Source organism: Heloderma suspectum, chromosome 8 (assembly GCF_057233095.1).
Source record: "Heloderma suspectum isolate Gila_16-S chromosome 8, 16-S_ref, whole genome shotgun sequence".
Lineage (NCBI taxonomy): Eukaryota > Metazoa > Chordata > Lepidosauria > Squamata > Helodermatidae > Heloderma > Heloderma suspectum.
The window spans coordinates 18,267,904-18,295,375 of record NC_139465.1 but is presented as its reverse complement, the minus strand read 5'-3'; the positions used below and the strand labels follow the sequence as shown (position 1 = coordinate 18,295,375).

Here is a 27,472-nt window from a genome sequence, read left to right as displayed (position 1 = left end):
TCCCAAACAGAAAGGGAGGTGAAAACATGCATAGGATTGCACCTTTATTCTGGCATAAGCTTTCATGGACAGTCTCCACTTCCTCAGATGCATCGGTTTCCCCGAAAAGCTTATTCCAAAATAAATGCATTGGTTTTCAAGGTGTCACAAGGCTCTGTGTTGCTTTCGTTGCAACAGACCGACACAGGCTTCCCCTCCGGAAATTCCTACCCAGAGTTTCCTACGCAAATAAATGCGTCCGTTCCAATGTATCGCTATGTCTTTTTCTTTGCAATATGGTAAAGCACCGTTTTAACAACGGCTGCGATTGCGATTCTTGCTTCTTGAGTTGTGCAACTTGGGTCCGGGCAGCCGGGGAGGAATACGCAACATATCAGGGGAAACAAAGTTGCTGCTGCTGCTGCTTTTTAAATGAAAACCAAAACCAGCTCACATTTAGGGTGAGCGCATTTCCATTGTGGCGTGATCTCTCATCAGCACCCAGCCGCCGCTTCTCCTTCCCACACTCAAAGCCAGAAGGAAGATACCATGTCCCCAGCTGAGCTGACGAGGAGGGGATGCCGGGCGTGGTAGTATCCCCTTCCACCACCTGGCGCTGCTGGGCTGGCGTCGCCTGGGGCGTAGAACTACAAGCCCCACCAGGCAGCGCGGCCGCTTGCTTCGGCTGGTGCAATCTCTTTACACCTTCATAGACGGGAGGTGAGAAGACGGTACTCGGGGGGCGTGGAGTTGGCTCTGGGGCAGGAGGGGATGTGCGGCCGAATGGGATTTTCCGGGACGTGGTTTCTCCGCGGAGAACAGATTCCGAGGAGCGAAGCGTTGCCGATGGTCGGGAGCCTCCCTCCTCCTCGGGCGAGATCATCGCAATAGATCTCCCTTGCGAGAAGACCTAACGCTGCCCTCTTCTCAGTTAAAAGTTGCTTGCCGAAGGGAAGCGGAGCGTGCCTCTGTAACCAGGCGACGCTAATTCGTTGTGTGATTGCTCATGAGGTCTGGTTGCATCGCTTGCGCGCCAGCCGAGAGCTCTTTCGGGGGAGGCGGGTGGGACTGACGTTTTCCCCCCTTTGGGGAAAAAAGGACCCTCCGGAGCGGACGAGCATGCATCGCCTTTCGGGGCTGGCCAAAGGAGCCGCCGCCGCCGCCGCCCGGCCGGGCTGCTGCAAGCACGCCAGGAAAGAGCCGCCCGCGCGCTTCGCCGCCTCGCTGGCGGCCGGCAAAGAGCCGCGGCCGCACCAGCGCCTCGCGGCCGGGCCCCACGGGCTGCAGTCGGCGCCGGTGCGCAGGAACAGCGCTGCCAAGGCCTCCGCGCTGCAGGTCAAGGAGAAGCCGGCCCGCGAGAAGATCCTCACGCTGGAGTCCATGAACCCGCAGGTGAAGGCGGTGGAGTACGCCGTGCGGGGGCCCATCGTCTTGAAAGCGGGCGAGATCGAAAAGGAGCTCCGGAAGGTGACGGCCGGGCCGGGGCGGGCGCAGGCGGAATGAATGGGATTATTATCATTACTGTGGTTTTAGGGTGCTTCTTCGGCGGAAGGCTGCTTCGCCCAGAACACAGCCCCGAAGCGCCGGCAGGCTCGCGTGCGTACGTGCCGTGAACACGCGCACCCGCCCCAGTCTGGCGCTGCTGGTTTGGCACGGCTGCGGGGGGGGTCTTCCCAGGAGCCGGGGGGGTCTTCCCAGGAGCCGGGGGGGTCTTCCCAGGGTCTTCCCAGGGCCGGGGGGGTCTTCCCAGGAGCGGGCGGGGCGGCCCCATCTTCGCCGCAGGGGCTGCGGGAGCCATCGCCGCGCTTTGCGCTCTTTCCCTTTTCTCCCTTCGCGGCCCGCGGGTCTCCGCGCTGCCGGCCTGGCTGGCCCGCCGCGCCCCCGGGCCACTCCTCCGCCGCGGCGGCTCTTGATTGGGGCAGGCGAGGGAGGCCCGCCAGCCAGCCGGCGTGCGGCGAAGAAGGAGGCGCGCCGGAGCGAAACTCGCGTCATCATCGCCCGGAGCAGAATTGAGCCCCGCGGGGAGCTGCAGGTTTTCGGGATGGTCTCGTTCCCGGGCCTCCAGCGCCCGCCTTCGGCACGCACAAGGTTGCATCCAACGTTAAGTCACCTCATTACGATGAATGGGTCTTAAGTTAGTCTAGACTACGTTAGGCCCCATTCATTTCAATGGGTCTACTCGAAGTAGGGCCAACAGTGGAATCCTACCTATGCACACTGCGGGTTGGATCCAGACTTCGCACAGACCAGCCTTTCCCAACCTGGAGCGTCCAGACTGCTGGATTGCAACTCCCAGCATCCCCCAGCCAGCATGGCTGGCTGGGGAATGCTGGGAGTTGTAGCCCAGCAGGTCTAGAGGAGTCCCCCTCCGGAAAGGCTGGAAAATACCCATTATAATCAATGGGACATACGTTAGTCGTGACTAAGTAGATCTGTGTTAATGGGCTTACCTAGTGCCAGGGTGTTTGTGCTCCCAGCAACAACTGCACTGTGAATGACCACTAATAATGTGATTGTCACTTTCTGTGTCTAATCGCCTTTCGACCTCAGGGTATATAGTTCTGCTATATGGTTATTCACCCCAGTCACCCATATGTACCGTCTATACACCTGAAACTCTCAGTAATAAATAGTGCATACATCTGATGAAGTGGGCAAAAGCTTATGCCAGAATAAATGAATTAGGACCCAATCCTATGCATGTTTCGACACGCATAGGATTGTGCCCTTAGTCTTTAAGGTGCCACAAGACCCTTGGCTGTTTTTGCTGCAAGAGATGAACATGGCTACCGTATGGAAATTCTTACATCTACTCTAAGGAGGACTGAATCTCTGGATCCACCCCCACCCCATCCAAGTGTTTCCCCTTATTGTTGCCACAAAAGGTTTTAAAAAGGTGCTGCAACTTATTTATTTATTCATTGCATTTATATCCTGCCTTTTTTCCTCTTGCAAGGAACCCAAGGCAGCGTACATTTTCCTCTTCTTCTCCATTTTATCCTCACAAGAACAAACCTGTGAGGTAGGCTGGGCTGGGAGTCTGTGACAGGCCCAGAGTCACCCAGTGAGCTTCCATGGCCGAGTGGGGACTAGAACCCGGATTTCCTGGCTCCCAGTCCAACACTCTGACTACTACACCACACTGGCTCTTTTCATGCTTCTGTAGCTGCATGTAACTAGTTATATGATACTTCTGTTATATCAGGGGATTGGGGGGGGAGGAAGGAAGGGAAGTGCCCCCCCCCCACACACACACACACATAAAGTAGCTCCGGCTCCCTTGGCTGGACCCCTATCTTTTCTTCAAGGAAAGACCCTATTCAAATGCAAATTTGAACTAATCATAAACTGCAATAATAATAATAATAATAAGTATGCTTTCTTGAAAGGTAACTCAATCAAAATCAATAGGATTTCAGAGAAAATATGTTTTTAGGATGTGTAAATGTATAAAACTTTAAAAGTGTAGTGTGAGTTCTATCCCACCCACCCCCAAAATGCACTTTGGTCTTTCTGTGTCCCATCCCGCTGACCTGGACTGTGCAACTACTACTTCAATAGGATTTACAGTTTACAATCTGAAATATGCTCATTGTGTATTGCCATCATAATAGCCTTGTGAGCTAAACCCTTGTTATGGTTAAAATGTTTAGGATTACACTGTAAGACACTGTGTATACTGGACCACATGTGTATAAACAGAACATATCGGGAATAAATTCTTGTTCAGTAAATTAATAATCCCCCTTGGCCACACTTTGACGATAATTACCCGTTCTTCCTTCTAAAAGGATGGCAAAGCTCAAATACTTTTTTTCACCTTCCAGATAGGGCAATCCTAACCTTTTGTGCTCAGAGGTAAGTTTCTCAAAAAGTAGTTGGGCTTACCCTCTAGTAAGTGTATTTAGGATTACAGCCTAAATATTCTGTAGTCTAGATTGTACCAATTACATTGAAGTTCAGTTTATTTCAGTGAAATTTGCTTCCACATAAAACTCATACATGAGCAGGGAAATAAAGTTTCTACTTCCTTAAAACCAGTGAGGACCATTTTGTTTTTCAATAACTGTTTTAGAGACAATTTTCAGAAAGCTCCCCTTTGGGTTTTTTTCACAACACCAAAAATGTTTGCTGTCCTTTTTTAAACAGACTTTTCTTGTGACCACAGGAACTTCATGTTGCACTCAGGAAAGAACAATACATGGTCTTCGTATATTTAAAGAAGTGGGAAACTAGAATGGTACTCTTCAAACTTAATGATGTAATCATTTCAATTTTCCGCACCATAATGCTTTTGCTAGACTTAATCAGAAATTCTTAAAAAGACACACAGAGAAAAACAATTGGCCAGCTCCCACCTTCTTTGTCATGCAGTTGTGTAAGAATGTGATCATATACTTCATAAAATAATATTTACTTTTTTCCTACCTCTGTTGCCCTCTGATGTAATCAAGGATCCTGTTGCCTTATGTAATGTGGTAATATATAACAATTCAGTTCTTCAGAATCTGTTCCAACAAAAGCTTATGACACAATAAATCTATTAGTTTTTAAGGTGCCATGAGACTAAGGTCTTAAGGTCATTTGCAAACATTAACGCTGCAATCCTATACTCACCTGGGAATAAACCCCATTGAACTCAGTGGGACTTACCTCAGAGAAGACACATATATGATTGTACTGTAACGATTTCAAAGGTTCTTTATAGTTAACCTGGAGTCGATTCTTGTTGGAGTAAGAAACCTCTACCAATGAAATTTATTCATTCTCCCTCTCCATTCTGAATCCCTTTCTCAAGCTGTATATCTTAAAATATTTGCTCAGATTGTTTAAATCTGCCTTCCCCAATCTGGTGCCCTCTGGATATTTTGAACCACAACTCTCAGCATTCCTGACCATTGACCATACTGGCCGGGGCTGATGGGAGTTGAAGGGCACCAGCTTAGGGAAGGCTGGTTTAAATCAACAGGACGTTTTGAAGAGCAGTAAAAATACTTAACATTCGTATAGTGCTCTCAAGAGTTCAGAGTACCTTGCATGCACTATCTAATTGTAATTATTACTTTGCAGCAGTGGTGGAGAACATCTAGCCCTCTAGATGTTGTTGGGTTGCAACTTCCATCGACCCTAGCCAACATGAGCATGATGGGAGCTGCAGCAACACCTGCAGGCCCCCATCCCTGTTCAGCAGGATTGTTGCAAGTCAGTATTATGCCCCATACTGTAGATGGAGGGGCTGAGGCTCAGAGAAAGTGGCTTGCCTAAGACCACCTAGTAAGTACATGGCAGAGATGAGATTTGAACCAGAGACATCCTGGTTTTCAGCTAGTTGGTTTGGCCCCCTGCTTTGAAATGCTTGTATACCTGTTCAAGGAGAAGTTGAATTCCCTTAATTCCCAAATCATTCGGTGTTACAGAAGTACTAAAGTAAATTGATCTTTCACCAGTGGAACATTTTCAGGATTCCTTGTGGAAACATCCAGAAATGGCCTTGGTGAATGCAGCACAATCGAATGGCACCAGCGATGCCTGATCTGGCCACGATTACGTATGCCTCGGTTACATCCTGTTTGGACTACTGTAATGTACTCTACGTGGGGCTGCCTTTGAAAACTGTTCTGAAACTTCAGCAGGTCCAGAAAGCAGTGGCCAAACAGTTGACTGGGGCCGGTTACAGGGAACACATGACTTGTTACAGCAGCTTTACTGGCTACTGGCCTGTTTCTGGGCAGGGTTCAAGGTGCTGGCTATGACCCATAAAGCCCTGTACAGCATGGGACCAGGCTACCTGAAAGACCCCCTTCTCCCAAATGAGCCTGCCCAGGTCTTAAGATCTTCAGGGGAGTCCCTTCTTTCGAGACCGCTGCCTTCAGCGGCACGTTTGGTGGTGACGCGAGAGAGGGCATTCTCTGGCTGCTCCAGGCTATGGAACTCCCTGCCAAGAGAAACATGCCGACCTCCCAGTTTGTTTTTTTTAAAAAAACCCATTAATTAAAATTCTTAAGAAATAAAATAATCGGGAAGGGCAGGGAGCCTTTGGGGGGCAAAAAGAGGTGTCTGGGCACATTGGAGCCCACGGGCCTCACGTTGGAGACCTCAGCACTAGATGGTTACATGTGGAATAGTGAGCTCTTTCCTTGGTATTCCCGGCAGTATGGGTGTGTTTATTGGGCCAGGGCATTTGAGGCTTTGTGCTCTGGGTTTTTCTTTTTCTTTGTAGAGTTTAAGTAAATGTTAAAATAATTTCATCCATTTAGGAAGGGCTATCCCTGCTGAATTAATGAACATCGCTACCTACAATCCTGCTTAAGCTAGGGCATTGCTAGAACCTGGTTCTCACCCAGGTGATCAATCTGAATGTGGGCTGTACTGCTGCAGGTGGGGGCTTGCACGATTAAATGCACTTCCACGCCAAAATAAAAAAAAATCCCTCCATGCCAAAAGCTACCATGTTACTCAGGAGGTTAGGCCAGAACCCGTCTTGGGGCCAGCCCAAGACATTTTGCTCCCTGAGGCGAAGGGCAAGATGTGGATCTTGGGCCTCCCCCAGAATTCCACATTCAGGAGCTCTCTTACTTCAACACCAGCAAAAGGAACTCGTCTTCTGCCACACCTGAGGGTAGCAGGGCAGCTTAAGAGGCACAAGACAGGTTGTATGGCACACACACAGCTCTGTTCTCCAGCACCGTCATAGCTCAGTATTTCCAGGCAGGACCAGGGAAGACTTGCGTCTGAAATCCAGGAGAGTTGCTGCCAATCAGCACTGACAACACTGAGCTAGATGAACCAATGTTCTGACTGGGTATAAGGTGGCGTCCTATGTTCATCTCACTGCCTATCTCCGCCCACCCCAGCATCTGAGGCCACTGCTTCACTCCACCTAATGGTAAGGCCGGCCCTGACCCTTCTTCTTGATGCTCTAGTTCTCTTTGTAGAGGGATTTGTGGAGCAGGTAGGGAGGAACATTCAGTCATGTGAGTCTCAAGTTGGGCAATTGTAAGCATCGGGTTTATCTTCCCAGTACTGGTGTTGTTTCAGCTTTAGTTTACTTTAGTTCTCTTGAGTTTACTCAGGTTTCAGGCTTGTGTGTCTTCATGCATGCATGCGCACACACATTAAACGATGAAGAATTCACCAGGCATAGACTTCCATGATAGGGAAAGAGTAATTTGGAGGAGTTGTGTGTTTTAAAAATACATAAATACAGCTATCATATCCAGTTTATCTACATTTAGAAAGGTCAATGTTGGCTATTAGAGTAAGTGTAGTGTAAAAATACTCCCCTCCCCCTTTAAATCGACCCAGAAGAATGTTAATTACAAGCAATCCACATTTAGGTTTTCTGTGTGTTAAGGTGCAATCCTATGCCTGTTTAGACAGAAAAAGCCCTACAACACCCAGCATGCCCCCACCAGACATGCTGGGAGTTTTAGGACTTTTTACTGCTTAAACATGCATAGGATTATGCCATAAGGCAAATAAAATGTACCATCCCCACCCCACCCTGCCACTGCAGTAACAGTGGGAAGGGAGAATGATATGTCAGAAAGGGGAGTTAAGGCTGGGAGTTGTAGAACTTTTTTCTGTCGAAACATGCATAGGATTGTGCCCTAATTGTATCTCCAAGAACACTGCAACAACCCTAAATATGAAAAAAAAGTCTCTCTAGCAGATATCGGCTTTGTCACTGCTTTGCTCGTGTTATCTGCCCTCTCATACCCCCCAGTGTAAAACTTTGTGCAGCAAAATTTGTGAATGTTGCAATGCTTTCCTTTATCTGTACCACAGCGAAAGGAATCCTCTCTTACCCAGTCTGTGTAAGCACATGGCTGGCTACAAACTCAGAAGGCAGTGATTCATAGCAGTAATACAATCTGTGTTTTCCAAAAATCAATGCTGGATCTATAATTTGTCTTTTGATCAGCCTTCCCCAACTTGGTGCCCACTAGATGTGTTGGAATGCAAGTCCCATCATCCTCAGCCAGCATGGTTATTGGCTGTGCTGGCTGGAAGTAAAGAGAGTTGTAGTGTACAGCAGCCTTCCTGAACCTGGTATCCTCGAGATGTTTTGGAGTACAGCTCCCAGCATTCCTGATGACAGTCCGTATTGGCTAGGGCTGATAGGAATTGAAGTCAAACATCTGGAAGGCTCCATGTTGAGGAAGGCTGGTCTGGAGCATCAACATTAGTGGATGAAAACAATGGGTGATACTTGGCCCAAAGTTTTAATTCTGTACTGGGGGATGGGGGAAATGGACCATAAACGGCGCCCAGGGTAGATTTTCCTAGACTTTGCCATGCCGAGTCGTGAATGTGGCCATGATCCAAAGAACTACAGCTAATTTCATACACCCAAGGGGGCTTTGAGTTTGTTATTATCAAATGGAAACTGCAGATGTGAAGGCCTGAAAAATAAAACCGGGGGGGAAACCATGGGGAAGGGGGTCTGTTTTTCACAGGGATTTTTGGAAGAGGGGGAGTTGTTTCTGAAATTTTCTGTTCTCCCCCCCCCCCCCGGCCCCAAGCCTTCACTTCTCTTGGCAAACTCCCATGCCATGCAGGGAACTGTTTTTGCAATTGAAGGGAGGGTTTTGTAATGGTTCATATTTATTTTTATTATTACATTTATATCCCACCTTCTTTCCTCTTGCAAGGAACCCAAGGTAGCTTACATGGCCCTCCTCCTCTCCATTTTATCCTCACAACAACCCTGTGAGGTAGGTTAGGCTGAGAGTCAGTGACTGGCCCAAAGTCCCCCAGTGAGCTTCATGACTGAACGGGGACTAGAATCTGGATCTCCCAAGTTCCAGTCCAACATTCTGACCACGACACCATAATGTCTACACCACAATGGTTCATTATATATCATGGGTCAGGCTTTCAAAGAAAAACAGGCTCCACCAGGCACACTCAAAGCCCTTGGGCAGGTTTACATGCTGTTATGTTCTACTGAGCTGAATGCAGGCCAAAATGAGGTTCATTGAGGCCTATAAGTGGCAGATGCATTGTGTTTAACTTGGTGTGGTACAAGTTCTGCAGAGCATGTCTAGAAAGCTCTTTGGCTCTTTACCAGCATAGAGAAAAATGAGATGGATGTGTGTTCTGTAATAGGAACTCTTTTCCAATTTGTATACAATGCTATTGAGATGCTTTATTAGGTTAGATTAAGGGCTCATTTGCTTGACCAAAGGTATATGAGCTGGGTCGACTTTTATGCCTCTCTCAACAAAACGTTTTATGTTGCGTATCACCTTTTTCTTTCTTTTTTTATGAGATCCTTTGAGTACATACCTGGAAATGTGCCAAAGACACGACTCAACAAGAACCCAGGATCCTATTCCTGGACCCATACCAGGAAATAAAAGTGGATATCCAGTTCTGGCATATTTCATACTTCTCTGTTCATGGGTTCACCTTAAGTCATTCCATGATCAGAAAAACATGTGCGAGGAAGCTAAGAGCAGTTATAGTAACTGTGGCATTTTGACATGCGACACAGAGCTTATGTTATGCGAAATAGTTATTTTTATATATTTATTTAAGTATGTTTATCCCGCTGCTCAGCCAAAAAAAGGCTTCTGGGGGCAGCTTATGTGCAGTCTGTGAGACAAGACGACACCTGCCACAGGCTTACCATTTAAAAAGACATGTCACACAAGGAAAAATGGATAGGGAGGGAAGAGGGGGAAAAAGCAGTCTTTCAACAGGGCTGGTGGAATGACTCTTCTTCACCTCTCATCTCCTTCTGTATAGCCCGCTAGAATGACTGCTGGTAGTGACAACTGATCGAGGAGGAGCCTTCATGGGGGAGGTCTTTCAGCAAGGCTGGTAGAGGGGCTCTGCTTCCCCTGTTATCTCCCTCTGTATGTTTTAACAGGAGCAGGTGAAAAACTGAGTTTCACAAATGCTCTCCTCAATTCATACCTGGCAAGCATATCATTCCTGCTCATTCCTCCTATTCCTAAAATGTAGCAGCCAAATGGCCTCCCCTACTTTCAACAAAAGAGAGGACATATGGTCTAGCTGGAGTGCCGGTCTAGCGCTGGGGAGACTTGGATTCAAATCCCCACTCGGCCATGAGGTTCAAGGGGGCACCTTAGGCCAATCACATTCTCTTCTGGTGGTAGAGATCTACTTTCATTTTTTTATTAGAACCAGTGGAGGCTGATGGCTCTGATGTGAGTGGGGCAGTGAATCCTCTCTGGGTTTCAGTCAGAATCAGTCAGAACTCTAAAGGAGCTATCCAAGGTGCAAAATAGTGGCGAAGATGGACACACAAATTTGCTTCTGAGCACATCCTCAGCTTAGGAATTTGTAATGGAACCAGGCTCACAAATTATTTCTCAAAAAATTCACTCTTGTTTTTCTCCGCCAAACTTTTTTTTCCATTAACCCCATTTGGTGGTGGTGGGAGCTTTTTCATTGTTGCTATTGTTAGAGAATCAGGAACTCTTTCTGATCTCCTACAAATCACCCCGAGATCTATCAATAGATCTTGATCTACCTTTTTCCCACCTTTGGCCTAACCCAGCTCACAGGGTTGTTGTGAGGAGGGGAGAGAACAAACTGCCCATGAAGAGATTGCAATATGGTTTGTATACCAGTGGAGGTAGTATTTATGTATGTATGTATTGCATTTCTATACCACCCCATAGCCAAAGCTCTCTGGGCCGTTTACAAAAATTAAAAAAAACATTGAAAATACAGGATACAAAGTTTAAAAACCATTTACATAGAAACACACAAGCAGACAGTAAACACAGAGACAACATATATCTAAAAACAGCTTTAAGCAATTGACCATCACCATAAGACAAATCCATAAGACTGTGGCTCAGATCATGAGCTTCTTGTTGCAAAATTTCGGCTTAAATTGTGGGACGTAGGGAAAAACCCCCTTCATGGATCACTGCCTTGTTGTGGCGAAGGGGCTTGCGTAACTCAGTGAAGCCATAAGCTATGCCGTGCAGGGCCACCCAAGACAGACAGGTCATGGCAGAGATTTCTGACAAAATGTGGTCCACTGGAGAAGGAAATGGCAACCCACTCCAGTATTCTTGCCAAGAAAACCCCATGGAACGTATCACAAGGCTAAAAGATATGATGCCGGAAGATGAGCCCCTTAGGTCGGAAGGTGTCCAATATACTACTGGGGAAGAGCAGAGGGTATTTCCAAGTAGCGCCAGAAAGAGTGAAGCGGCTGGGCCAAAGCCGAAAGGACACTCAGCTGTGGATGTGTCTGGTGGTGAAAAGAAAATCCGATGCTGTAAAGAACAATATTGTTTAGGAACCTGGAATGTTAGATCAATGAATCAAGGTAAGCTGGAGGTGGTCAAACATGAGATGGCAAGATTGAACATCGACATCTTGGGAATCAGCGAACTAAAATGGACAGGCATGGGCGAATTTAATTCAGGTGACCATCATATCTACTATTGTGGCCAAGAATCCCTTCGAAGAAATGGAGTAGCACTCATAGTCAACAAAAGGGTGGGAAAAGCAGTACTGGGGTACAATCTTAAAAATGATACAATGATCTCAGTACGAATCCAAGGCAAACCATTCAACATCACAGTAATTCAAGTCTATGCCCCAACCACTGATGCCGAAGAAGCTGAGGTTGATCGGTTCTATGAAGACCTCCAACACCTTCTAGAACTAACACCAAAAAAAGATGTCCTCTTCATCATAGGTGACTGGAATGCTAAAGTAGGAAGTCAAGAAATCACCAGGATAACAGGCAGGCATGGCCTTGGTGTACAAAATGAAGCAGGACAAAAGCTAATAGAGTTTTGCCAAGAGAACACGCTGATCATAGCAAACCCTCTTTTCCAACAGCACAAGAGACGACTCTACACATGGACATCACCAGATGGTCAATATCGAAATCAGATTGATTATGTCCTTTGCAGCCAAAGATGGAGAAGCTCCATACAGTCAGTCAAAACAAGACCTGGAGCTGACTGTGGCTCAGATCATGAGCTGCTTCTTGCAAAATTTCGGCTTAAATTGAAGAACGTAGGGAAAACCACTAAACCATTCAGGTATGACCTAAATCATATCCCTTATGAATATACAGTGGAGGTGAGGAATAGATTTCAGGGATTAGACCTGATAGACAGAGTGCCTGAGGAACTATGGACGGAGGTCCGTAACATTGTTCAGGAGGCAGCAACGAAATCCATCCCAAAGAAAAAGAAATGCAAGAAAGCCAAGTGGCTGTCTGATGAGGCTTTCCAAGTAGCTGAGGAAAGAAGGGAAGCGAAAAGCAAGGGAGAAAGGGGAAGATATATCCAACTGAATGCAGAGTTCCAGAGAATAGCAAGGAGAGACAAGAAGGCCTTCTTAAATGAACAATGCAAGGAAATCGAGGAAAACAACAGAATGGGAAAGACTAGAGATCTCTTCAAGAAAATTGGAGATCTCAAGGGAACGTTTTGTGCAAAGACGGGCATGATAAAGGACAAAGAAGGCAGGGACCTAACAGAAGCAGATGAGATTAAGAAGAGGTGGCAAGAATACACAGAAGAACTATACAGGAAAGATCTGAATGTCCCTGATAGCCATGATAGTGCGGTCACTGAACTTGAGCTGGACATCCTCGAGTGTGAAGTCAAGTGGGCCTTAGGAAGCATTACTAACAACAAAGCTAGCAGAGATGACAGTATTCCAGCTGAGCTATTTAAAATCCTAAAAGATGATGCTGTTAAAGCGCTGCATTCAATATGCCAACAAATTTGGAACACTCAGCAGTGGCCACCAGACTGGAAAAGGTCAGTTTACATTCCAATTCCAAAGAAGGGCAATGCCAAAGAGTGTTCAAACTACCGTACAATTGCGCTCATTTCACATGTCAGCAAGGTTATGCTCAAAATCCAACAAGCTAGGCTTCAGCAGTATGCCAACTGAGAACTACTGTAAGTACAAGCTGGGTTCTGAACAGGCAGAGGAACTAGAGATCAAATCGCCAACATTCGCTGGATCATGGAGAAAGCAAGAGAATTCCAGAAAAACGTCTATTTCTGCTTCATTGACTATGCTAAAGCCTTTGATTGTGTGGATCACAACAAACTGTGGCAAATTCTTAAAGTGATGGGAGTACCAGACCACCTTACCTGTCTCCAGAGAAACCTTTACGAGGGTCAAGAAGCAACAGTAAGTACAGGACATGGAACAACTGATTGGTTCAAAATTGGGAAAGGAGTATGACAAGGCTGCATATTGTCGCCCTGCTTATTTAACTTATATGCAGAGTACATCATGAGAAACACTGGGTTGGATGAATCAGAGGTCGGAATTAAGAATGCCGGGAGAATTATCAACAACCTCAGATACGCAGACGATACCACCCTAATGGCAGAAAGCAAGAGGATCTAAAGAGCCTCTTGTTGAGGGTGAAAGAGGAGAGTGCAAAAGCTGGTTTGAAACTCAACATTAAAAAAACTAAGATCATGGCATCTGGCCCCATCACTTCCTGGCATATAGAAGGGGAAGAAATGGAAGCAGTGACAGATTTTATTTTCTTGGGCTCCAAGATCACCGCAGACGGTGACTGTAACCATGAAATTAAAAGACACTTGCTCCTTGGGAGGAAAGCTATGGCAAACCTAGACAGCATAGTAAGAAGCAGAGACATCACCTTGCCGACAAAGGTCCGTCTAATCAAAGCTATGGTTTTCCCAGTAGCAACATATGGCTGTGAGAGCTGGACTATAAGGAAGGCTGAGCGCTGAAGAATTGATGCTTTCGAACTGTGGTGCTGGAGAAGACTCTTACGAATCCCCTGGACTGCAAGGAGGTCAAATCAGCCCGTACTAAAGGAAATCAACCCTGAGTGCTCATTGGAAGGACAGATACTGAAGCTGAAGCTCAAATATTTTGGCCACCTCATGCAAAGAGAAAAGTCACTGGAAAAGACCCTGATACTGGGAAAGATTGAAGGCAAAAGGAGAAGGGGACGGCAGAGGATGAGATGGCTAGATAGCATCACCGATGCAATGAATATGAACTTGAGCACGCTCCGGGAGAGAGCAGAGGACAGGAAGGCCTGGCATGCTATTGGTCCATGGGGTCACGAAGAATCGGACACGACTTAACGACTGAACAACATAAGACAAATCCAGGACCTGATTGAAACTCATGATATGCTGCCAAATGCCTCAGAAAAGAGAAAGCTCTTTGATGTTGGCAAGGCCTGTGAAAAGTAGACCTACAGAAATCTGTTGCAGTTGCCAGTGGGATGGGCCCTCCAGTTTTTGCTTTCTTTGTAGCTTTGCAAGGAAAGGAAAGAAACCTTCCGTGTTGGGAATAAGATGGATATTTTTATACTGATGGGAACTAGACATCCTCTATGGTGCTGATGCAATCTGTGTTATGTTCTGTGGCCATAGAGTGTTCCCCATGGATGGATGCTAGGACAGATCTGTTGATTTTACAGGATAATACAAAGTGAGCAGAGGAATACAGTCTAAAAGATCCAAAGCCTTTTTTCTTTTCTTTTCTTTTCATGCCAGTTATTTGGAATTGATTCCTTCTTTTTCAGAGTTGCCTTAATAGGGGGCGTAATGTACATCAGGCCTGGGCAGAAGGTAAATTGCAATCTACTGGTAAATATTTGGATGACTTGGTTTAGATCATCAAGAGTTTCTTGATGTTTAACAACAAAATGACCTGTCACCTGCCCCAGTCTCCAAATTATACTGCTGAAATAAAGAAATCTTAGAGTAACCAGAAGTGGATTTTCATGTGGAAGGACTGTGAGCCCAGCCCAGTTCTGGTACTTGAAACAAATTCCTGAGCTCAGAATTCTTGGATTTTTTTGCACCTGGTTCTGAAGGTTGGTGGCTCTAGTAAAAAAAAAGAAAGAAACACATTCCACAGCCTTGAAGTCTGCCCATTCAGGTACAGGAAAGTCTTTATAACCTCTGAGCATTATTTATGTTTTAAAAAGTAGGACTGTATTACATTAATAATGTAATACATTAATAACCTACATTAATCTAGTTTTTTGTGGCTTTTTTTCAGCGGAAAAGCACCTTTGCACTTATTTTTTGCTAAGTTATAGCAATTTGCAGTATACATCAAGCTTGTAGCCTCAGGTTGGATCTTGTTATGAAATTCCCTCCGGTTACATCATCTCATTCTAGGGAGCCTTAAGACTTTAGTGCCGTTTGGGGTCAGCATCAGGACTGCTTAGCCTCGCCCTTGGTTGCAGCTCTCTTCAATTTGAATTACACACAAGTTGCACCAGCACAAACTGCAGCAGGACAATTGCATATGCGGGGATATAAAATATCATTATATTTTATAATGGGACATTTAGGCTGTAGTCCTGTGCGCACTTTCCTGTGAGTAAGCTCCGTTGAACTCAGTGAGACTTACATCTGAGTAGACATGACTAGGATTATGCTGTAAGGAACTTGCTTCTGAGTAGTCATGTACAAGATTGTACTGCCAGGCTTTCAGAAGCTCTTGTAAATAACATTTTTTTTAATATTTTAGTCCAGGGGTGAGCAGAAGGTAGCTCTCCCAGTGTTTTGGACTTCCAACTCCCAGAAGCCCTTGCCAGCATGGCCAGTGATCAAGAATGCTGGGAGTTGAAGTCCAAAACATTGGGAGATCTATTTTCTGCCCACCCCTGTTTTAGTCTGTCATAGGGATGCTTTGTTTATTATTGTCAGCTGTCTTGAGCGCCATTTCCTTGTCTGAAGGGCGGCGTATAAAACTAATGAATAAATAAATGCTGAATCTACCCATGCTTAAATTGGTTTTCTCCCGCTGGGGAAAAGGAGGTTGGTTGTTTGGTTGACATGCAGTCTAACGCTTTACAAATGTTTACTCGGAGGGAAGTGCCAATGAGTTCTTTGGGGCTTACTTCATGCAGAGGGTTGCAGCAATTCTAAGCATCGTTATTTAGAAATAAGTTCCATACTTCCAAATATATGTTGCGATGGGGTTAAAAGGGGACGCTTTAGTATTCAGATCCCCAGAGTGCATCTTGGGAAATTCTGCCTATCCTGTCTTCTGACCTAGAAGTCTTCTCCCTAATCTCAAATGGGGGGAGGGGGTGTTTCCCCAGTGGTCTGGAGAAAGGGACCCTGCATTTAAATGGCCAACACACTCTGTACTGGGGCTACTCATTTTGTTGTTGTCGTCTTTTTCCTGTCTGCACTCCTTTGCCGTTAGCGGCTGACACTTTAGCAGAAATAAAGGCATTCTGCATGAAAAGCAGCAATTCTGCAGTTTAGGCTTTTTTTTCTTGTTCTGGGGAAAAGCTTCAGCAGCTGGATTTCTGCTCATCATATTCAGGATCTTTTGACATGAGGCCCACCCGAAGAAAGCTTGTAACCCTACTGTGGGCTCCCCCAGGATCTTGCTGTGTCGCTTTTCATGTCAAGGAGGAGAAATCTTCTCGCTGAGATGGTCCTACGTAAATGAAATTAGATCCTTGAATAGTTTTAAGACTCAGCAGTTCGTTTCTGGGTGGCCTTTGTACTTTTGCCAGTACCTCAAGGGGGTCTGAGTTGTACCAGCTGATACAACATGCTCTCACTTCTCCGAGTGGATGTCACAAAGATCTTTAACCTTGTATCCATGGCAGCCATTGCTCTGTTAACCATCCAGCAACTGCCTGATGTTTTTTACAAAAACATTCTCTCAATTCCAGTCTTTGTAACTCTTGATGAGAGATGAAGAACAAGCTCGGCCTTTTGATAATAAATGTCTTTGCATGTGCTAGCAAAATACCTTCAAGATGTCTTTTGGGGGGTGGAGGTGTTAAATATTGCTATGCTTGGTGATTTTTTTTTTAAGCAAAAAGTGTTGGCCAAATGAAAAATCACAAAGGAAAAAAGGCTACAATGCAGATTAGTGCAGTACCATTATGAGGCCAACTAAGAGGTTACAAAACACTGTACAAACTTTCAAGTTCTTCAGAACTCTTCATCACCCAAGGCGCTAAACAAAAAGCGGGAGGAAGGAAGGAAGCGGCTAATGTTAAAGCCACTGGCTAGGTTCACACAACATGATAAACCAGATTATGAGTTGAGTATGGATTGTTGTGGAATGATGGATTGTTGCGTTGTGTGAACCCAGCCACGCTAACTAATCATGGTTTGTTAACCACAAACAACCCATGAAGTGAACCCATGGGTTGTTGTTCAGTTGTGAACTGTGGGTTGTTCATGGTTAACAAACGATGGTTTGTTAGCACAGCTGGGGACACACAACACAACAACCCACAATTCAACAGCAACCCATGGTTCAGCAACAACCAATACTCAACCCATACTCTGGTTTGTTGTGTTGTGTGAACCAGGTGATTATTTGTAATATAAAGGGAGTTTGATTGTAAGTCAGTGCCAATCAGATGTTCTCTCTCTGTTAGTTCTCACCAAAAAGGTAACTATTTGTACCATTCCAAACGCACGCGCGCGCACACACACACCCCCTTACCCTTCTGTCATAAATTGCAAAGAGTAAAGGGCAGACTGTACTTTCTGAGTGTATTTTAAGACATAATATCAGGGCCTCCCAGACGTTTCCGTTGTAGCAAGCACAGTATGAAACTAAGAGAGCCTTTCCTAACCTGGTGCACTCCAGATATGTTGGACTACAACTCCCCCAGCCAACACCCTTACAAACTGCGTAGAAACCTGCTGTTGGACTCCGTGGACCTTTGATCCAGCGGGCCTCCTCTTACGTTTTCTCGTTCTGGGGAAAAGCTTCAAACCAAGATATTATTCATTAAGCCAAATGTGCAAAAGGAGGAAGAAGCCTGTGAGCACAAGGGTCGGGGATGTGATGTCTAGATGCACCCAAGCATTTTCCCCCTGGCCGCCCAGGTTACTTCATGGATGAGCAGGAATTTGAATCCAGGTCTCCAGAGTTCAATTTCATGACCCCAGCAGTGGAGATGGTGTTCAGTGAGAACCAGTCAGAACTCTAAAAGAGCCATCTAATGATAGCTCTTTTAGAGTTCTGACTGGCTCTGACTGAAACCTGGAGCGGATTCACCACCCCACTGACATCGGAGCCACCAACTTCCACTGGACCCCCATCCCATCCACGTCTTGTCTCAGGGCATGGGAACGGAGAACGAATCTTAGGCCTGCTTCTCAGGAGACGTTTGACCTAATCCTGAGATTAACTCTGTGTTAGAAGACACACGTATGCCATTTTATGAATGATGGAGTGTTTTATTTTGCTTCAGATGCACAGGGGGCAGAAACCAATGCTTATTTGCCCCACATATGCCATTTCACAGAGAATCAGGAATCATTTCTTTCTCCCCCCGCCCCACAGTTCTTTTATCCCTGGTAACACTAGTCAAAACTTCCAGCTTTTATGATTCTTTGGGGATCCTTCTTTCTTTACAGTTGTTTCTTGCCATCAGCGTTGTCCTATACAAATGGCGAAACGTGCAAAAGTGAGTCGTTGCATGCTTCTAATTTTCTCTGCCTCTATAAAGCTTCAATTTGTGTGCTTTCTTCCCACGCCCCCCCCCCCATTCCCTCAGGGAATCAAAAAGCCTTTCACGGAGGTCATCAAGGCCAACATTGGCGATGCACACGCAATGGGGCAGCCGCCGATCACCTTCCTTCGTCAGGTGAGATGATTCTTGAGCTGTGGACTCCTCACTTCAGTTCTCCATTTGTCTTCAGGGGGTCAGAGCCTCAGATCCAGGAGCAAAATCCAACCCCCAGGATACCCAATCCAACCCCAATCAGACCAGGGGTATTGAACCCTTTTCCCTGAACCACCTATTATTTGGTGGATTCCTGGCTTTTGTGCCCTTTTTCCCCCATTCTAAAAGGTTGAGATGCCTCTCCTAAGACTTAGTTACCGACAGTAATAGCAGTAAGTTAAAATAGGCTGGTATTTTGGCCCTACCCCTTTTGGCTTTAGCCCTGCCCACCACTGGAATGCAGCCCTGAGCGCTTCTCTGCAATGGAATTAGGCCAGTGGGCTGAAAGAGGTTCAACACTCTTGGTCTATTCAGATGAGCTACAATATGCTGGTATTGTTGGTATATTGGTCCCATTCCTTTTGCCTTTGGCCTTCCCACATTTTGCTTTTGGCTGTGCCCACTGCTGGAATACAGCCCCCAGGAGCTTCTCTGAAATGGAATTTGGCCCACGGGCTGAAAGAGGTTCAACTCCCCTGGTCTGCGTGGATAAGATCAGTTGCAGCCAGAGCAAGGCAGGTCCTGCTGCCGCCCACGTGTTGTTTCTTCTGCTTGCAAACTACAGCAAGAAGAAGCCATTCAGGCTGGCAGTCCTGTGGCCAGGACAGGCTCCTGCAGGTAGCTGGCATTGCTGTGTGTGACAGGATGTTGCGGGAGTGTGAATAAGAGCTAGGACAAGCGGAACAAAAGCAGGGTTGCCAGCTGGCTAGGAAAATAACAGCATGGCTTGCTGTTTCTGATATTCAGACATCAACCAGTGAAGCTCTTTATGGCAAGGAAGTAAATACTACGCTGTGTCTGCCATCTGGAATTCCATGGAAGAAAGATGGGGTACACACGTAGCAACAATAATTGCTCTAGAGCAAGCTGTTTGTAAAGCTGTCTTCCCCTGGTGTCCTCCAGAAGTTTTGGGTTACGACTCCCAGCAATCTTAACCATTGGTTACGCTGTCTGGGGCTGATGAGGCTCGAAGTCCGAAACCTCTGGAAGACGTGCTTTAGAAGTTCTCAATCCTACGCCAAGGGCAAGTGCTTACCCACCGCCACCCAAATTGATGTAACTGAAATGGTGCTTTAGTAGAAAGGCCCTGGGGCAGCAGTAACAAAATGGTGGAACCCATCGTTGATCACTCTGAAGTCGCCAGGCTCTGCTGACAAATCAGAAAAAGCAATATTTTATTCCATTTCGTTTTTAAACTACAACTTCAAATGGAAAAAACTGAGCAGTGGTCATCGGCCCAACAGGTACTTTTTGTAAAGACCGGAATCACGATTTCAGCCTTCCCCAACCTGGTGCCTTCCAGCTGTTTTGGATTAAACTCCCAGAATTCCTGACCATCAGCCAGGGTGGCTGGGCTGATGACTTGATCCAAAATGTCTGAAGGGCACCAGGTTGGTGAAGGCAGTACAACTTAATGTAACACCAGGGGAATGCTCAGGATCGTTACATTTCAAATTATCTTACTCATAAGTAGTACATAATACTAACCCGTCTCTGTGCTTTTTCTGGGCAATGCAGGTGGTTGCACTTTGTACATACCCAAACCTGTTGGATAGCCCGAGCTTCCCAGAAGATTCTAAGGAGAGAGCAAGACGGATCCTGCAGGATTGTGGAGGGAACAGCTTAGGTACTCTGCGAATATTATTGCTTTTAAATGATATGTTTTCTGTCGTAAGGTCTTTAATTCTGGGATGTTAGCATACAAGTAATCTAGCCTTATTTCTGTAGGCTTTAAAGACAATCAGGAGAACATCTGGATCCATTTATCAATAAATAAGCAGTGCGTGTGCTTTTTGCCACCCCACCTCCATAATCCTATGCAAATAGCTTCTGTTCTATCCATTCTGAGGATCCAGTATTGCACTCTGTGTTCAGACAACATGCTAATCCATGGTTCAACAAACAACCCGTGGTTCAAAACAACCCATACTGTTAGCGTGTTGTGAATGTTTAAGGGCACAACTCTATGCATGTTCAGCCAGAAAATAGTCCTACAACTCCCAGCATTCCCCAGCATGGCTGGCTGGGGAATGCCGGGAGCTGCAGGACTTTTTTCAGTCTAAATGTGCATAGGATTGTGCCCTAAATTGCAGTTCTATAGATAGTACCTTTGCTGTAGGGAAAGAACTGCAGAATCAGACAGTCTTGATTTCTTTCTTTCTAGGCAGGAAAAGAGAGTTAATGTGGCATTTCTAAAGGCAGTACAATCACTACATTAGTTAGCACTTCATTCAGTGCTACTTCAGGTTTACGCTCTCTTTTTTGGCATTTTGTATTGTTCTGCGTGCAGAACCCAAAGCCACTTGTTACTTGTACCTTTAGGGATATATTGTCAGATCTGCTAGCCTCTGCTTGCTCCAATTCCTTTCTGATGACCGCTTGCCTTTTATGCCATCGCCCGCAGGCTTTTGCACATTACAGGGTGGACTCTAGGAACCAACCAGTCCTGGTCAGTTCCTGACCTATGAAAGTGACAAACACAAGGCAGATGTTTTGTCAGATGTAACAAATACATTCCCTCTTGACTTTTCTGGTGCAAATGTGGCTAGTTGTCCATTGCATGTTTGCACCAAAGCCCTGGGGTCTCTAACATGTGCCTGTGGGCACCAGTGTGCCCACAGACGTCTCTCTTGGCACCTCCAAAGGCTCCTTGGCCCTGCTGATTTTCATTTTATTAAGCTTTATTTATTTATTGGGGGCCGCGGTGGCTTAGTGGTTAAGACGCTGAAATGCAGACCGGAAGGTTGGCAGGACAGCAGTTCGAGACCCGAGTGCTGCGTGATGGAGTGAGCTCCCGTCTGCAGTCCCAGCTTCTCCCAACCTAGCAGTTCGAAAAGCAAGAAATTGCAATAGGTACCGCTTCGGTGGGAAAGGTAACAGCGTTCCTTCAGCTTAGAAATGTAGATGAGCACCACCCCCTAGAGTTGGACACGACTGGCTGGGGACACCTTTACCTTTTATTTATTTATTTATTAACTGGAAGGCTGGCATGCTGTAAAGCGAAGTGCTGCCCTCCAGCGACATCTTTATTTGGATTCAAAAGAGTCATTTTGTAGTTTGGAGCTCTGCCGTGTATTTAAGTTCCTGGGCAAGTTCCTTTTCTTTTAGTCTCGCCAGTTTGCCTTCTGGGAAACGACTGTTTTGTGCCTGGTCATGCCCATCATGGCAGCCACTTTGTGAAAGCACCCACAATGCTTTCTCAAAATTGCAAATGTGCCCACCAACCCAAAAAGATTGGGGACCCCTACCATAGCCCCTTGCTTTCTGCCTTTGCCCACTGCGAGATCGCCACCAGCCCCGGTCTGGTTTTCCCTGGGTTGTGCTCATGACCAACATGTTTTAGCTTCTGTTCCAGAATTGGTAGATTCCAAATTTCAACTGGCCTCTCATTGTTCGGATCTAGGATTAGAATTAATGAGGTCTCCTTCCTCTTACTCACGCCCAGCACACCACTTTCCTGTGGTGTGGTCTCACATAGCTATGGTGTTCATATAAATACGGGAACCGTGTAGCTAGTTGCATGGGGTTTTCCCATCAGGTCATTGGAGGGAGGGAGTGCAAAGACGAAGAAGAGAAAGATTGATGCAATTTGGCCCTACCAATGCCATTCCAATATTCACCCATACATACTACAGCCAAATGAGATCAAAGCACAGGGAAGTTATTTCTGCACTGCTGTGAGGTAGGGGTGTGTGTGTGTGTGAAGGCGATCTAGAATTCTAAGTAGCAATTCTGTACTCCGTTGGTTTGTACGTGCAGTTTCTTGCATTTCCCAGTCTCGTGCATGACCTTCAGTGTATCGCACAGTGCAGAAATACTTCTTAAAATCAGTCACAACATAGTTTCAAGTAATATCAGCAGTTACCGATAGGCCTGTTTCTAATTGTTTCAAGCCGACTGATGCTGAACACTGCCATGTGTTTTAAGAAAAGGGGAAGTTTCAAAGACACGAATAGCCACAGTTGTGTCACACTGCTGACTTGGATTAGAATACAAAGCAAATTTACCAGAGAGCAACAGTGCAGTCCTATCCATGTCTACTCAGAAGTAAGCCCCATTGAGTACAGTGGGGCTAACTCCCGGGTACGTTTGTGAAGAATTGAAGCCTAAGTCTCATTGAACTCAATGGGTCATGCATGGTTTTTGTGGGGAAGAAAGGGAGTTTCATCTGGTTCCTTCTTTGTAGCCAGCGAAGGATCATAAGATCAGCATGTTGGATTTGCCGACCACAGGCTGGAGCTGATGTTACACAAAGTTCACAGAAAGAGGATCAGCAGAATTTACTTCTGTTCCATGTTGACTTTTTTCAATGAGACAGAAATGACAATGCAGCCGCTTCTTCCCTTTTCTGTCATTTCTGTTTTCTTGTGGGTGTGAATCTACTTACTCTCAAGTAAATTCCCTGGCACCCTAGGCATGAGCATGGAACACGTTTCTGAAATGCACACAGATAAGCAAACACATTGTGCCTTGGTGACTGGTACCTGCCGCAGAAAGCTTGTCCTTGGATAAGCAGTGGATGAGCATAAGCTGTAAATGTTGTTGATTTTTCTCATGAGAGATAAGAGTAGATCACTACCTGTCTCTGGAGGAGGGTTGAACAGCAAGTGTAGTGAGATGCAGCAAGACATTTGAAAAGCTGCGTGTCAGATGTTCCTCATCATTCAGCGTTAAATCTAAACTGGAATAACCCCAGCCAGTTGGCAGATGGAGTCCTAGCTGGGCTGATTTTATGTTGTCATGTGGCAAATGTAGCTGTATATCTTTGTGCTTATAGCTCTATTCTCTATCCTCCCACTCAACACCCACACCTAATTTTCTACTTTGTCCATGAAAGCATGCCTAATAATGGTTGAACATGGAAACCCGTTTAACTAGAACTATAAGGAAGGGTGTGAGAGTGAAGCAGGGCCAGTCCGTCCCCATGTGTATTTGCTTTGTAACGTGGAGTCATGGTGTCTGGCACAGAAACAGTAGTAAAAGCATCTTTGCTTTGTTTACTTTATAGGTAGGTTTCTAGCTCCTGTGATCCTAGAAAAATGCTTTGGCTGGAAGTTAGGAAGATGACAAGCTGCCATATAATGGTTCAGACCATGGGTCCATGTAGCCCAGTATTGTCAACACTGACTGGCAGTGACTTTCCAGGGTTTCAGGCAGGAGTTTTTCCAGCCCTGCCTGGAGATAGGGATGTCAGAGAAATCCACAGTGGAACCAAATGAGTTCAGATTTTCATGAATCCGACCTGCAGATTCCGCAGTGGACTAGCCTCCCCATGTCTGGTGGAGTGTGCAGACCTGCGAACCAGTTTTATAAGTTTCCCAAATTTTGCACGAGTTTTGTCATAGAGAAATATGCACAATAAAAAAAAGTCAGCCAAAAATGTGCATTTCCCCCATAGGCTAAAGTATGAAAATGCGATAGGTATTGCTTCTCTTCCTGCCAGGAAGTCAGACAAATGCATTTCAGTTGTGCAAGTGTTGCATCTGGTGCTGCAAAATGGTTCAACCAATAATGAGACTTAGCAGGCTGGTTTTGCTAAGTAAAAGCACCTCTTGAATGGAAATATGGAGAAACTATGAAATCTCAGTGCCAGACCAGCATGATGTTGTTCATTTATTTGTGACATTTATTACCCGCTTTTTGTTAAAAGGTAATCCCAAAGCAGGGTACAAAACAAATAAGACAATAAAATCATACAAATATCAATTGATAAAACAGTAATTTTAACCCCTGTCTAGGATTTTTTGTCACAATCTACTATCGTAGTTCAAGGTAATAATTTAAACACTTTTCTTCCAGAATCTGTCAGTTTTGTATTGTCATGGCATATTTTCTTGCCGTAATACTTAAGATCAGTGCTCTGTCAACTTCTCTGTTCCGCTCACTAGCTTAAGCTGCGTTTTTTTGGTTTTGGTTTCATTTGTGTTTTTTGAAACTGTGTGATGTCCCTTACCTAACCTAACACTATCAACTGCAAAGGTAAAATACTTGTTGAGTTTCAAAATGGCCATGCCACATTTATGTTCACAGGGCATGCGTAAGGAACTTGGCGACTGACGGCAAGCTGTTTACCGCAGGGCTGGGCAGAAAGTAGATGTTTTGGACCTCTGTTCCCAGCCTTCTTGACTCTTGGCCACGCTGGCAAGGGCTCCTGGGAGTTGAAGTCCAAACCGTGAGGAGATCTACCTTCTGGTCACCCCATACTCGCTTAGTATTATAAGGTTTCCCCTTGTTTCAGTGTGAGCCTCTGACGTTCTTTTCCCTTTCTCTTGCAGGCTCCTACAGTGCCAGTCAAGGGGTGAACTGCATCCGCGAAGATGTTGCTGCCTACATTGAACGGCGAGACGGAGGGGTTCCTGCAGATCCCGATAACATATACCTGACGACAGGGGCGAGCGATGGCATTGCTGTACGTTTTGCATTCAGCACAGCCTGATGTGCAGCAACAAACTGCAAAGATCCTTTACACGGCGGGGCGGGGTGGAGGCTGAGCTTTGTGTCGTCCGAGTGTATAAATCTCAATCGGCTCCTTCGAACAAGTAGGGTAAACTTAGCCAAGTGTGCATTAACATACTTGGCCTGCGCAAATGATTCTCACCACAACGTTTAGGGTTTTGCAGAATTTGGATATTTGTTTTCAGGATAGAAAGGAGAAGGCTAAGATGAGGAACTGGTCATAGAAGGGTGTGGTGAGCAAGAAAAAGGGGCCCTGATCCCTGCATTCCTGGCAGTGGCCCTTGTGTGGTGAAATGTTCTTCTCTCCCTGATTTATTTTAATGTATGTAATGTATTTATCTTGTTATTTACCCCTTCCACCATGCATTTCGAGGAACATGGGAGCCATGATTTCCATACCAATGCCTGTTCATGTGGAGGCCCTGTTCACATAGGGTAAAATCCAACGTTAGTCCTACTTAGAGTAAAGCTGTTAAAATGTATGGGACGTAAGTTAGTCATGACTAATTTAAGTCCCATTTTTATTTACTCTAAGTAGGGCTTGCGTTGGATTTTACCCATAATTTCTCTTCCCTCACCCCAGAGTTGCACGGACAGGTCCTTCACATGATTAGGCATCTCCGTGAGTGGTCTGCCTTGCACATTCTCTGAAGCGCATGGAAGCAGCCTTCAGGAGATAGGAACCTAGGAAGCTGCCTTATCCAGAGTCAGACCCTGGGTCCGTCTAGCCCAGTATTGTCAACACTGACTGGCAGCAGCGGCTCTCCAGGGTTTCAGGCAGGAGTATTTCTAGCCCTACTTGGAGATGCTGGGGATCAAACCTGAGACCTTCTGCATGCCAAGCAGGGGCTCTGCCACTGAGCTACGGCCCCTCCCTTGGCATATTCCCCTCAGATGACTTCCTCCCCGCTCCCAGCAGGCTTACCCGGCAAGTGATAGCACTAGTCCGGCCTTGACCAACCTGGTGCTTTTTGGACTCCGGCATCTCATGCATTGGACGCATTGATCTGGCCAGCCTTTGCCCACAATTGAGGCGTGGCAGCTCTTGGAGGAAAAACTGCTTTTATTCAGCACATTGGGGGTGGGAAGACTTTTGCTGTGTGATCCACAGTGAAGCCTGCCCTCAGATCCTCCTCCAGTTCTTGCCCTTTTCCCTCCCACTTAGATTGGGTAACCCAGTGGGTGCAGGAGTGCCAGTATAATTTGGTTGACCTTCAGCAGGAAACCCATCTCTGCATCAGTACGTAGGATTGCTTTAAACCAAGTCCATCAATATTTACCTTGCTGTCTTGCGCACCCTCCCCCTTTTTTTTAATCCTTCCGATTCCAGGCAAAATTTTTGCTGCCTTGCAAAAACTTAATTAAAATGCCATCGCCTGGCATGGTTTGGTACTGCAGCCCTCTTGGCTCCGCAGTTTTATCTATCCGTCCAGTGTTCTCAGCCTCTGACCTGGCCGCGGGCCAAGCGGTGGATGCGTAAGCAATGAGCTGCTTCGGTCAAGCTTTGCCGGAAAATGCGCACATCGCCACGATGGGCTGAGCTTCCTTTCTGCTTAATGAAAGAGAAATCGCTGCAGATGCTTCAACAGTAAAAGCCAGCAGTTAATCAAATGCGTCCATAGCTGTCAGCTGTAATCATGGCTCAGTTGTGGTCCAGTATTTTGGAGCATCCACTATGCTACATGTTAAGAATATAAGACAGGCCCTGTTGGATCAGGTCCATCTGGCCCCAGCATCCTGTTTCTGACAGTGGACAGCTGCATGTTTTGGAGAAGTCCTGAAGGAAGCAGTTGCCCCCTGCTATTGCTCCCTCACACGCACACATGGAACTGGTATTCAGTGACACACTGCCTCGGAGCGTGGAGGTTCTACATAACTGTCATAGCTAATCCTTCATAATTTGGTCTAATCCTCTTTTGAAAACCATCTAGGTTCATAGCCAACGCTACATCAATTGTTGGAAAAATCCCTATACATCCACAAAACCTTCTAGCTCACAAAATTGTGTGCTAGCTTACTTAACCCTGTGTGTCTATGTTTGCAATCAGTGGCCTTTAAAACAAAAAAGAAATAATATTTGTGAGGCTTCCCTACGTGGGGACTTATGAATGATTCAGGGTATGGAGTGGATAAGGCACAATTCTTCCCCCTCTCTCATAATACTAGAGCCCGGGGTACATCCAGTGAAGCTGACTGGTGGGAGATTCAGAACAGACAAAAGGAAGGGCTTCCTCACACAGCACATAGCGAAACTGTGTAATCAATGTCCGCAAGATGTACTGATGACTACTAAGTTGGATGGCTTTAAAAGGGGATTAGACAAATTCATAGAGGATAGGGCTTTCAGTGCCT

At 45.9% G+C, this 27,472-nt stretch overlaps 1 protein-coding gene across 2 annotated transcripts in view; it reads left to right on the top strand.

Moving 5' to 3' along the window:
* The first annotated feature begins 688 nt into the window (after positions 1-688).
* GPT2 (glutamic--pyruvic transaminase 2) overlaps positions 689-27,472 on the top strand; it is a 39,108-nt gene continuing 12,324 nt past the window's right edge. For both annotated transcript variants that reach the window (XR_014784728.1, XM_084813023.1), the window contains exons 1-4: positions 689-1,446; positions 18,497-18,586; positions 20,183-20,291; positions 24,940-25,073. Coding sequence is in view for 1 of the 2 variants with exons in the window: in XM_084813023.1 (XP_084669149.1) it covers positions 1,099-1,446; positions 18,497-18,586; positions 20,183-20,291; positions 24,940-25,073 (681 nt within the window). In the remaining variant the exon portion in view is untranslated. The remainder of the gene's footprint in view (positions 1,447-18,496; positions 18,587-20,182; positions 20,292-24,939; positions 25,074-27,472) is intronic.